Genomic DNA, 12,856 nt, shown 5'->3' with positions numbered 1-12,856 from the left:
ATACACACCACAAAGGCTGGCCTCAAATTAGTACAGAGCAATGGAAGTTTTTTCCCTCACTTCCCTCTCCCTCAATGAATTAGATCTACAACATAGGTGTTTTATAACATTGTCACCTACAAAGCAGTAAACAATTTACTCTGGGTTTTAGCCATTAGCTGTGTTTGTGTGCATCAGCATGCACGCAGACACCCACATACACCATGTGCATACAAAAATAGCTAGGACAAAAAAAGTCCCAACAAATCAACATACCCAGGTGTACAGCTGTTCTCAACCATGACTTCTTTCCACTTAACTTGGGCACAAATGCTTGGCTGGAGGTGGGGAGAGAGAAGATCCTAGTAACCTCCTGGAGCTGAAAACCAAGGATGGGCAATCCATAACTTATAACTTAATACTGTTAGCTACTATTTTAAATACAGACAAGGGTAAATCATATCAGGTCGGTAGCACATGAATTAAAAAAAACTAATGAAGAAAAGCAGCAACTGCTGCAATGGAAAAATAATGTGGTCCAGGATGACTAGATTAACATGGAGGGGGTGAGCCAAATTGTGGTGCCATCTCAAGAAGGGCGTTTCAGCAGTTATTGAATGCAAATTACACCATCCTTCATTATTGGCTAATAGGAGCTGCAAATCAACATGGAGAGAACTACAGATTTCCTAGCCCTGCTATACATCTACCTGTATATCTATCTAACTTATTTTCTTCTTTTATCAGCTAGAAGTAACTTTCTTCTGCTAATCTGTAGTTCTTCGTAGCCATTTCCTCCTGGGGACAATGTTTAATTCCAGCAGATTATAAATGTAGAGTTCCATTTTCATCCTAATCTTCATTGATAATTGAAATCAGTGTGCTCACCGTGGGAGCGACACATAAGCTAAGGTCAGCCAGATTTCTCAGGGTGCCCAATGACATTGATAAGGGGGAGTCCATACAAACACATCTCAACCATGGTCTCCTACTATGGAATTGATGAAAACTAGGGCTGAAATATATATCTAGGCAGCAAGTACAGTTACTTTAAAAAATCAATTGCTGTGAAATCTAATTGGGGGTTCTTTATTTGGTATAGTGTACAATATTATCCCCACCCCAATAATTAAATCGCATAATACAGCTTTCCAGTGCCCTTTCAAATGAAGAATAGTAAGACTTTGTCTTCGGCGATTCTATAGTTATCATAGAGTGCCACACAAGCACTGCTATTTTGGACCAACAATTTATATATTCCCTAAGGAAATTGAGCTGATAAGCCTGGTGGAAAAACCAATTAACAAATAAAAGAGACAGTGACATTACAGTCTCACCTTACATTGTGTTTTTCCGGGTGGGTATAGGGCTTAGATTGAATAATAATAATATAAAAAAACAAGGAGATATGGTTGCAACTGGAAGGTCTTGAGCTGAGATGCCAGTTTTAACATTTGTGAGCTTAGTCCTGTGTTGAATCCCCCCCCCCCCCAAATGTCTTACACACACACACACAGCAGGACTGTGCCAATGTGGGAAAGCAAAGAACCTGTTTGGATACTTTATGACACTGACTATCAGCATGCTCAGGCCATCCTTTTCTGCTCAGCCTGTCTGAAGTCAACTTGAAACACAAAAGGAAAGTGACAAGACACCGCTTTAGAAAAAATAGGGGAAGCCAGGCCTACAAAGCACATTTTATAGCTGCTCAGGCTACCGACCAGGCTTTCCTTTGTTTGCTTGCTGCTATCAAGAACCTTGAGTGAAATGTGCTCTGATCAAGCAGCAGTACAGGCTGACAACTTCAGGGAGGAGGCTGCCATTAGCCATTGCGATCAGAGAGAAGTTGCTCCGTGTCCCAAGGTGACACAGCCCACTGTTCACCCTGGGATTGTGTCATCTTTGCCTGGAAGGAAATTCAGAGGAGTGGCTACTGTTGGGCTCCCTGGCCTGGTAAGCTTGCCTTCTTGGCATCTCCTTGATCTGACCCTGGGCTTGGTGACAGCTGAGCTCTGGAAAGTCATTCAGCTCTTTGCTTTTCTTATCACCAATTGAAAAGATAAACAAGGGGCTTTGCTTCTAGACAGGCCTGACAGTTAACAAGGAGGAAAGCAGGAGTGTGGGACAGACACTACCACACTGAGAAGACAGCTTTTATTTGAGGAAATTGGAGAGAGATCTGGGTAGCGGTGGGAGTTTGTGTGTTAACAGGGGAAGAGTGCATTTCAGGGCCCAGAAACAAAATCAAGGCTATTGCTATTTTGAATTTGCTTTTACTCACTCTGTCATCAGCTCCAAGTGGCATGCAGCATGATTGTAAGCAGTTAAGTTCCATGGAGTCCAATGAAAGTTATTCTCTACTAAATGTAGTTTAGGATTGTAGTTTAGGATTGTAGCTTTAGGCTCATAACCGGTTTATACACTGCACAAAATCAAGGAGCTGAAAATTTTCCTGGCCGGCAGGGGTGGAAGGAAGTATTTGAATCCTGTAACATATATTCTGTAGGTTTCCACAAAAGAATAAATGTGTCAGGAAGAAAAAATTAAGCTTTGTTTCTCTCCTCGACACCTGTGTTTAACAAGTGAGGGTTGTTTTTTTTGGTGGGGAACCATTTGGATATGTAGCTCAGCTCAAAATTTAGAGCTTGGAATGCTACAATTCAATCAAGCAATTTCACTTGATTCTGCTGCGTGGATGAAATCTTCCAATTGTCCAAAGGCTTCGGGAAATAGCAAGGGCTCCTGGTCATGGGTGCTGGTGAAGATGCAAGAGAGGAGTCGGCACCAGCAGGCTTGCGGGATCCAAGTAAAGCTCTTGCCCTCTGTTTGGAAGCTTTGAAGGCTTCCAGGGAGGGAAAGGCAGGCCAAATGTCTATCTTGGATGTTGTCTTTCTCTTTTGGACAGCATGCTGATGAGGAAGCCCTTCTGCCCTTTCCTTTCCCTTCTGCACTGACATGGTGTCAACATGACACAGAAGCCTTTTCAGGACGCCTCTAGGCCATTGAAATCCTTGCCTCTGTAGCAGGAGTCAATGCCAGCCACCTCACAGTAGATAAAACAATGCCCTATTAAGATAACATGCCATCCTTCCTTTTGTTCTCCCTGGCCTCTGCAAGCAATTTAGAGACAGGGATCTCTCTGTTTTATGTGTAATTGCTGTTACCTGTAACCTGCCCTTGAGCTCTTGTAATAGTACCGGCTCTGCATCAAAATAAAACAGAAATCCCAAGAATGCAGAGTATTTTGTAGGCACACGGAACAATTAGAGAGTAACAGAACATCAAGGAGCAGGGCTGCTCACTCTTGCCATGCCATGGGCTGTGTTAGGCACCCCTTGGGCCTAATTTTGAGATTCAAAGCTTTCAGGCAAGAGCTGAATGAATTATATTCCAGAACACTATGCAGCACAGCAGAGCCCAGGCCAAACATGGCCTTCAATTAAAATTAACACAGCAGCAGAGGGAATGAGCTCTGGAGAACAAGGATCACAGTCTCACCACTGATTATCATACTCTCATGTTAGCCTTGGATGCCCATCTAATACAGAGCTAGCAACTTTTAGCTGGTGGCCTTTGCTTGAGTCCTGTTCCCATCTTTCATGGGCTCCACCATCCTTCCAAGTCCTTCATCGTGGGACAATCCAATCTATCAGATTTTAAACAGTGGCCATTCCTGACCTCACAAACCCATCTAATATACTTTTTGTCTTCTTGTACTACAATGCTTTTCTAGGCAGAGGCACAAAGTCCTATATCTGTGTAATATCAAAACCAAAGCAATAGTGGCTGAATCTGTCCATCTGTACATTTTGATAGTAATATGAAATTAGAGTAAAACAAAACAGTATACAATCAGTGCACATGTGAGATGTGTTTTAAGTCCTACTGATTCAATGAGATGATTGGACACATAGTTCTGTTTGTAGTGCAGGAGTTGGAAATATTCGACTTTGGCTGGACCTTGTCTTACATTCCTATTTCATAGAGAAAAGGGCTGTCTCCTTTGTCTGTGGATTAATCAGTTTTGAAGTGGTGGTTTAAATTCACAATTGTAACTATTTTTTAAAAAAGATCAAAAAGCAGTGTATAAAAAGAGAATAAATATATTTCATTTTCTTTTCTAATTGAAAATCAAGGCTGCAAAGGCATCTATAAAGAACACAATCTATTCAATACGTGACAAATCTCTGTAAAGTTCATACAAAATGTACAGAGGAGGGGAATCTGGATCTGGGTGGGGAATTGTGCTCTTCTTGCCAGGCAAGAACAGAGGAATAGAAGGTCTTCCTACTTAAGTCTCTTTTTAGGTCCCTTGTCCATTACACAACCCTCAGAATTTCTTCTTGCTCCTGAGACTTGTTTTGGTTTGTTTCCGACTGCCTGAACCAATGGCCAGCTGTTTTTTAAAGTCCACTAGGCAGTCTTTGGCTTCAGAAATGGAGGTGAAAGACTTGATTGGAGAGTCACCACAAGCTGCTTGAGGGAAAGAGGTCCAGATGCTCCGACTGCACTCAGCCCCATCGTCTGTCTCGGCCATGCTACATAAAGAGAGGTTAAAAAAAGAAGTATGTATACATCACAAAACCAGACAACTGCCTTTAACCAAGTCTTCATGTTATACATCATAGTCTTACTGGTTTCCTCCTTTATGCTCGGCAAGCATCCATATTGGATTGCTGCAAGGGTGGAAATCTTATAGGCTTATAGATGTTTCTGGATTGCACCTTCCATTAGCCCTAGGTAGCACAGTCAATGGTGAGGGATAATGGGAGCTGAAGTGTGACATCTAGTCCCAATTCTGCATGATCATAGTATGGTATACATGGGGCTCCCCTAGAAAATAGATTGTATTAACTGGTTCATTAAAAAAAAAGTTACACTGATGACTTTTTTTTCATGTCAGGAGCAACTTGAGAAACTACAAGTCGTTTCTGGTGTGAGGGAATTGGCCGTCTGCAAGGATGTTGCCCAGGGGATGCCTGGACATTTTACCATCCTGTGGGAGGCTTCTCTCATGTCCCCACACGAGAAGCTGGAGCTGACAAACGGGAGCTGACACTGCTCCCCAGATTCGAACTGCTGATATTTTGGTCTTCAGTCCTGCTGGCACAAGGGTTTAACCCATTGCACCACCAGGGGCTCCTAAACTGATGCTGAAGGAATGGCAATGGCCCCCCTATCTAATAAGAGAGAAATTCAGGATGCTGAGTTATTGCCCTCAAAGCCCTGAACACCTTGGGGTTCAAATACCTCAAAGGAAGATGCATCTCCTCCCCATATCAATTAAGATCTTTCTAAGCACTATCCGTGGCAGAAAAAAAATAGTTACTGTATTATTACTGAGGTGTTATGATTTAGTGTTTTTATCCTTAAAGCAGTGCTAAATTAATTGTGAACCATGACACTCGAATGCTCTGCAACATGCCCTAATACTGTCTCTTGTCTAATGTAGTAATTGCCTTTGTCTTGGGAGAAATTGTATGTTCGTGCACTCAGGTACTCACTCCCTTTCTAATCAGAGAGTACTGACTAGAGCAAGAATGAGCAAACTTCGGCCCTCCAGGTGTTTTGGACTTCAACTCCCACAATTCCTAACAGGCAGTAGGTTGTTAGGAATTGTGGGAGTTGAAGTCCAAAACACCTGGAGGGCCGAAGTTTGTCTAAGCCTGGACTAGGGAATAGTTTTCAGAATGGTCTCTTCTTCTCTTTGCTAAGACTTTTCATTTGGTTGACATAGAGCATAATGTTGGAAACCTGCACTCAGCTTAGGGTGATCACACTTTTTGCTCTGGCCTTGTTTTGCAGTTGAACAAGCTGGCAGCTCAAGGGATCCTAGCTAACCTTAAGTCTTCTCCTTTGGGTGGTGTGTCAGGAGCCTCTGCATCTGAAATGAGAAAACACTATGAATCTTAATTTCATCAGTACAGGACAATGCCAGCCTCTGAAGTTAAGATTAAACTCATTCCAATGGACAGGCAGAGAAAAAGCAGCCCCTGAGAAACAAATCAAATCAAACTGGATGATGAGAAGTGGGTCATACCCCTCTTGTTTGGACTTTGTGGTTGGCAGGAGGCACATGGTAACAGAAGGAAGAAAGGGACTTAACAGTATTTTAAATTTTAGATTTCCGTAACTCGTGCCATCGGCAGAGGTCAGGAGACCACTTTAAGCCAGGTTTAAAATGTGGTGATGAAAATATCTACCCCTTAAAAATTGCATTTGAATCAAAGAAAGGAAAACAAATAGATATCCTGCTGCATTACTGTGAAATGGTCATAGATCATAGGGCGGCTGTTTATGTTTCTTCAAGAATGCAACTCCTGCTTTCATCATGGCCAGACAAGAACCCCTCAAATCAATTATAGTTGTGCTATATCAAGCTTTTGCATTTGGGAAGAGCAGCAGCAATCATGGATAATATGTACTCAAAAGACACTCATGTTCTGGTAATTCCATGCAATAGAGTAACAGGTTAGTAGCAATATATAGGCCTAAATGCTGACCAAGTGCTGTTTGTCCATCTGCAGCCTTGTGTTCTGATTCCTCTAACATGTTCAGGAGTCGGCCTTCACTTCTTCCCTCCTTCTGGAACAAAGTTAAGGAATATCCTCATTAGGTCTTGCATAAAACAGTCCCCAAATACAAGGTCTCAGAGGAAACCTGACACATAAGAGAAAAACAAAAAAGGGCCGTGAACAATCGACAACTGGTCTGAGTAAAGAAGATAGCTCCTTTATCACAATCCCCAAAATGCCCATTGCCTTTCTAATTCTTCTACTTCCATTAGTATTGACATAATGGGTCGCGTTTAAACTTAATTATACTTAATGTGAGCTTACTTTAAGTAAATGGGACTGAGGGCTCTTTCACACTGCACACTTGTAGCAGCATGATTCTACTTTTCACTGCCATGTTTACATGCTGTGAGATCCTGGGACTTGGCAATTTGAGGAAGTGCTAGAGAAGCTCCCTGACAGACTATTCTAAACATCTCTCCCTAAAGGGCAAACCCCAGATTCCCACAGGATGCTGCTATGGAAATTAAAGCAGAATCACAGTGCTATAACTGAGTAATGTGGTGCATCCCCAGTCATACTTACAAATGCCCTATCCATTTCAGTAGATTTGTTGTAACTATGACTGAGGGTGCATCTACACTGTCAATTTAATGCAGCTTGACACTATCTTAACTGCCCTGACTCAGTGGTATGGAATAATGAGAGTTGTAGTTTTACAAGGTCTTTAGCCTTCCCTGCCAAAGAGTGCCGGAATACATAGCATTTAGCAATGGCAGTTAAAATGGTATCAAACTGAATTAATTCTACAGTGTACAGGCAGTCCCCAAGTTATGGGAAAGATAGGTTCTGTAGGTTTGTTCTGAAGTTGAATTTGTATGTAAGTTGGGACAGGTATATTTTTAAAGTGTATCTCCAGCTATATGTGTATGTATGCATATATATATAGAGAGAGAGAGAGGAGAGAGAGAGAGAGACCATAGAGAATGATTAACACTCCTGTGGTGTTCGTTTTGCTTTCTGTGCTCTTGTCCAGAAGATTTCACCGCAATTTCTGTCTGTGCAATAATTGGATTTTGAAAAATTTGGCTTGTTGTGGAAACAAGCGTTGATGATAAAGCTTCAGAGGAGACATCTGAACACGAGGAAGAACTTCCTGACTGTGAGAGACGTTCAGCAGTGGAACTCTCTGCCCCGGAGTGTGGTGGAGGCTCCTTCTTTGGAAGCTTTTAAACAAAGGCTGGATGGCCATCTGTCAGGGGTGATTTGAATGCAACATTCCTGCTTCTTGGCAGGGGGTTGGAATGGATGGCCCATGAGGTCTCTTCCAACTCTTTGATTCTATGATTCTATGACCTGTTCCCCATGATAAATCTTTCAGCAGTGAACTTCCTTTCTGGGGTTAGATTTCTTCCTGTTGTCTCACCCCTGTTCTTAACTATGAGTCATTTGTAAATTGGATGTTTGTAACTCAGGGACTGCCTATATATGCATCTTAAGTCTGAATCAAACTCATTGTTTCCATGCATTCCTTTGAAACTTTCATGATCAGAAACAAATGTTAGAATATTTAAGATAGCTATGCTATTAGGGACTACACAAGAGGCTTTGAAACCCATTTTCCCTGTGTGTCATCTGAATATACAGAGATCTTGTTTGTGGAAAGAGAATGATGGAAACGCAGGGAAAGTTTGATCTGGAGACCAAATGCCAGGATCTGGAGCTGGAGGCTCTTAATTACAGTTGTCATAAACAGTCTTCTCCCTTAGCCTTATTGCTCTGGTTTTTCATTCTGAAGATTGCGAAAAAGCTCAGTTCTCTTCCTAAAGAAAGGATCTTTCCCACTGAAGACATCTAAATTACACACAAAACAATCTAATAAAGAAGCCCCACAAGCCTGAGGCAGAGTGAAAGAAAGAAGGAGAATTTACCATTTCTCCAGATCTATGAAACTAAACATCTTTAGGAAACAGGCAGCATTAACAATCTAGCTACAAGGAGCTGAAGCAGATTGAGCAGGCGGTGCTCTGAAGGCTATGCGGAAAAGCAGCACTGCACAATTAAGATGACATTTCCATGCAAAACTGAGGTCTGTGCACTGGTAATCCTCAAGGGGTGAATGGGGGGAAAGATCATGATGTGGAATCCGTTTTAAACCCATCGGCCTCCAGTGACATCCTTTCCTATACAGAGGACACCCTCCTTGTGTATCTGTGTGTCATCAAAATGTTAACTGCTGTGGAAGCAATTCAAGTTCACATGTCTGGTTCCTCTCTTCCAGAGAAGTACCCTTGCTGCTTATGCCAGCAAGAGAACACAGTTTAAAAGGCAAAGATGGATGGTGACATCTAGTTGTAGATAGAAGTGCATAGCTGGAGGTATACAAGGACTATGTGGAAATGATTTGGTGAGGAGCCCAAAAAATTTGGGCATGAAAATCATGAATGGTTAGACAGAATTTATTAAATTAAAATTTAATTTAATTTAATTTAATACTATATAATGCTGCTCTGGGGCCAGAGTGAAGAGGGGAAACCAGGCAGACAGTTCTACCTTGTCTCCCATGCCATTGGTTGGGGGGCCCTCCCCTCAGCAACAATATAGTACTATATAATACTAATATTGTGCTATACTAATAATATAATATATTGTATATACATATAATATTGATAATAATAATATAATGTGATACAATATACAACTACTAACACAATACAATATTAATTATATATTATATATTACATGTAATATTACTAATAATATTACAATATAGTTATATAATACAAAAGAGTAATATATAATGCTAATATTGTGCTATGCTAATAATATAATATATTGTATGTACATATAACTTGTAAGCCGGTCTTGAGTCCCCTTTGGGGTGAGAGAGGGCAGGGCATAAATGTAGTAAATAAATATATAAATTTGAGAATTGATTATACATTAATAATGCTGCTACATTTCTTTTCTCTACCTCACTACCTCTGAGGATGCTTGCCATAGATGCAGGCAAAACGTCAGGAGAAATGCCTCTAGACCATGGCCATATAGCCCAAAAAAAACCTACAACAACCCAGTATTTAGATGTTCTTAGGGGGCGAGAAGGAAGAGGAGACAATACTTTAGGTTGGATTATTTTGGCTGCTGATTCATGTAATATTTTATTACAACATTGAAATCATAAGTCGCCTAAGAACTGCATTCAGATTCAGTTATGCTGCGCATCTGTTCTTATCCTTGCCGCACCAAACACTATCTGTCGGTAATCAAATTTCTTTAGTTTATTTTAATTGCACACCAAGTGCTGTGTGGTTATCAGGTAGAATACTAAAGTAAACTTGTCAGCTTTGAATGTTCAGATTCTTTGCAGGTAATGATTCTCTCTTTTGAGGAAAAAAAACCCTCTTCTGATGCACTTCAAAGAACTCTGGGCAGGCATTCCTGATGCTTACCCCAGGAGAATAGAGAAAAGATTGGTTAAAAGCCTCAGGAGAAGCATGCTTACAGTTCAGAGCAGGCTGGACTCAGCGCACATAATGCCCGGGTGAGAACAGGTTGACACTCACTTGGGCCTATTACGCAGAGCCATGGGGGTGCTTTTGATCTGGGGTGTTGAAGGGATGTTTGACCCTGCCTTCCTTTGTTTTAGGGTACAAGTTCAGACCAGTTCAAGGAAAGACATTTCGGAAGCAGAGTTAGTGGTATGAACGAGAGGCTTCCCACTGTGCTGGAAACTGCATAACGCTTGGCTGTGTCCCAGCCAAACTCATCAACTGGCAATCTCGTCATTTGCATGCGAATCCCTGAGGGGCTAGAGCCTGTGATGGATTTAAGGGATTAGACAAAACTGAGACATCATGTTGCATCTGCCTGCTGAGAAATCACATTGCCTTAGCACTCATGCGGCTGCCATGGATTACAACTTCGCCTTCAGGAATAACTCAGCAAGGAGACTGCTTGCAGACCTCTGCTGCAAAAAGATGGGCTGGGAACATGAGGGGACAGGCAAATGCATCGGAGGGAGCAAGGGCCACCAGCATGCCAGTGTCACATTTACATGTCTGTTTAACTGACAATAGGGCATTGCTAGATCAACTCCACTCACTAATACATTCATGAAAACCAGCTAGATAACCATGCATTATACCAATCAGGATTAATACCATTTTGTCACTACCTATGTATCATGGCAGTCGACTTCTATGAAAGGAAAGAAAATCCTTTTCAACAACTTTGAATTTCTCTGTTTCAGAGATAAAAAAATATCAACTGCTCATGGTTTGCATATACAAACCTGTGTCCCACGGATGTTCTGGCTAAGGAGTTCTCTATCACACATGCTCTTATCCAAATGAAAAATCAGGTTTTCTTCTGCTGTGATGCCACGAATGTTTCCCAGAAGACAAATAATGCTGTGAAATGAACATGTGACTCACGCAAGATGGAGTAACATGCATATTCACAATACAAACACGATGTATAGTAGCTATACACTATACTTCTGGAGAAGCCTGACTTGACCACGGTAGCCAATGCCTTGGTTACATCTAGATTGGATTACTGTAACACACTCTACGTGGGGCTGCCTTTGAAGACAGCCTGGAAATTGCAACTGGTGCAAAGGCTGGCAGTCAGGTTGCTAACTGGAGCTAGTTACAGGGAGCGGATGACGCCTCTACTGAAGCAGCTCCACTGGCTGCCAATAAGTTTCCGGTCCTAATTCAAAGTGCAGGTTATTACCTAGAAAGCCCTAAACGGTTCAGCTCCTGCTTATCCTCATAACTGTATCTCCTCCTATGAACCGCCGTGAGCTCTAACATCTGCCGGGGAGGCCCTTCTCTTACTCCCACCTCCATCACAAGCACGGTTGGTGGAGATGAGAGAGAGGGCCTTCTTGGTGGTGGCCCCCCAATTCTGGAATGCCTTGCCCTGCCATCTCAAATCTGAACATGCCTACTTTTTCCGGTTACTGGCGATTGATATTCATTGGTATGTTTTATGATATTTTTACTTTTCTGGTTTTAATTGTTTTAATTATTTTGTTTATTTTTATGTTTTAAATTATATAACTTTGAATTCCTTATTTATGATGGGCTTAGTCCCCATGTAAGCCACCCCAAGTCCCTTCGGGAAGATGGTGGCAGGATATAAGTATAAAGTTATTATTAGGTTGTAGGTTATTATTAACCCACAACATCTGACATAATTATTTTGGGATGAAAATACTAATTATAGACAAGTATGCAGGTAGATAAACTTCCCACAAGAACTAAAAAAAACCCAAGGTGGCAATCTGGAGACTGCAAATTGAAACAAGGGTAAACAGATATCATGTCAGAGTAAAGTATACTTCTGAATGTGAAACATCCCTTAGGATTGGATGGAAAAATGCTAGTGTGTATGGAAAAGTAAGTAGAATGTAACTTAGAAAAGGGAATTAGATACTTGTGGTGTACTAACTGCAATGTCTGTATACACTGGCTCCGAAGGGATGACTCCCAAGATTGGTACTTGTGCTCATTGGATAGGCTATGCAATGCCCAAGTTACACACAGAGGAATGCTAGGTTATTGGTGCCCAAAGAGAGTAACACCACAACTCTGTATATACCTACTCCAAAGTAAATCCTTGTAAATTTAATAGAATATGCTCCCAGGTAAGCAAGTACAGGATTGCAGCCTAAATCTTACTTCACTTGAGAGAGAAAAAATCTGTCTCTGAAGTCTTTCCTTGTGAAACATGCTAATGACATCTGCGAAACTACTAAACAAAACACAACAACGTGTGTATTGTGGGTGTGATGAAATTTGATTTTTGAAGCAAAGACTTTTGAGGTATACATTTTATCAAGGTTTCAACCCTTGTGTATGTAGAAAAAATACTTATCAGGTAATGCCAAGTCAAAATAGAACCAGGGGCCTGGACAGAGATTACAACAGTCAACACTTAGATGTTATATTCCTTCTCATTCTATGCCAAGAATTCAAAATGAATGATAATTCAACCTTTCATTTTAGGTGCACAATCCTGAAACAAAGATTAGTTTGAAGAGATAGAAACTCTACCAGAGCTTGGAAAAGTTGTTCTCAAGGGAACAACTCATGGAAGAACAGCTGTTAAGCAGCTGGTGGGATATTCAAAAGGTTTACTTCTGTGGTTTACAGAAATTCACTTTTTCTCCTGGCTAGTCATATAATCCTAGCTCATAATTTCTTGCTGATACACCAAACAGTAAAGTACTGCATTTGGATATGTATTTTGTTTTTAATTTGCTTGTTTATTTTTTATGCACAGTAGTTGGTCCCACAATTGAATGCTAACTCTGGATAATACAATCATATGGGCAGGAATTGGTCATGGAT

General features: G+C 41.2%; 1 protein-coding gene across 3 annotated transcripts in view; it reads right to left on the bottom strand.

Moving 5' to 3' along the window:
- Positions 1-4,066: 4,066 nt before the first annotated feature.
- The window catches only part of UIMC1 (ubiquitin interaction motif containing 1), a 93,236-nt gene continuing 84,446 nt past the window's right edge, over positions 4,067-12,856 (bottom strand). Inside the window, exons 12-14 of one of the 3 annotated variants that reach the window (XM_060765617.2) lie at positions 6,483-6,564; positions 5,821-5,863; positions 4,067-4,517 (exon numbers count right to left, since the gene is read on the bottom strand). In XM_060765617.2, the coding sequence (XP_060621600.2) occupies positions 4,310-4,517; positions 5,821-5,863; positions 6,483-6,564 (333 nt within the window). In that variant the 3' untranslated portion in view covers positions 4,067-4,309. Of the gene's footprint in view, positions 4,518-5,820; positions 5,864-6,482; positions 6,640-12,856 lie in introns of those variants that run through there. The other 2 variants (XR_009630787.2, XM_060765619.2) reach the window with 2 other exon arrangements.

Source organism: Anolis sagrei, chromosome 2, assembly GCF_037176765.1.
Source record: "Anolis sagrei isolate rAnoSag1 chromosome 2, rAnoSag1.mat, whole genome shotgun sequence".
NCBI classification, from domain to species: Eukaryota; Metazoa; Chordata; class Lepidosauria; order Squamata; family Dactyloidae; genus Anolis; species Anolis sagrei.
The sequence above is the reverse complement of the archived record's forward strand: the minus strand, read 5'-3'. Positions and strand labels throughout refer to the sequence as shown.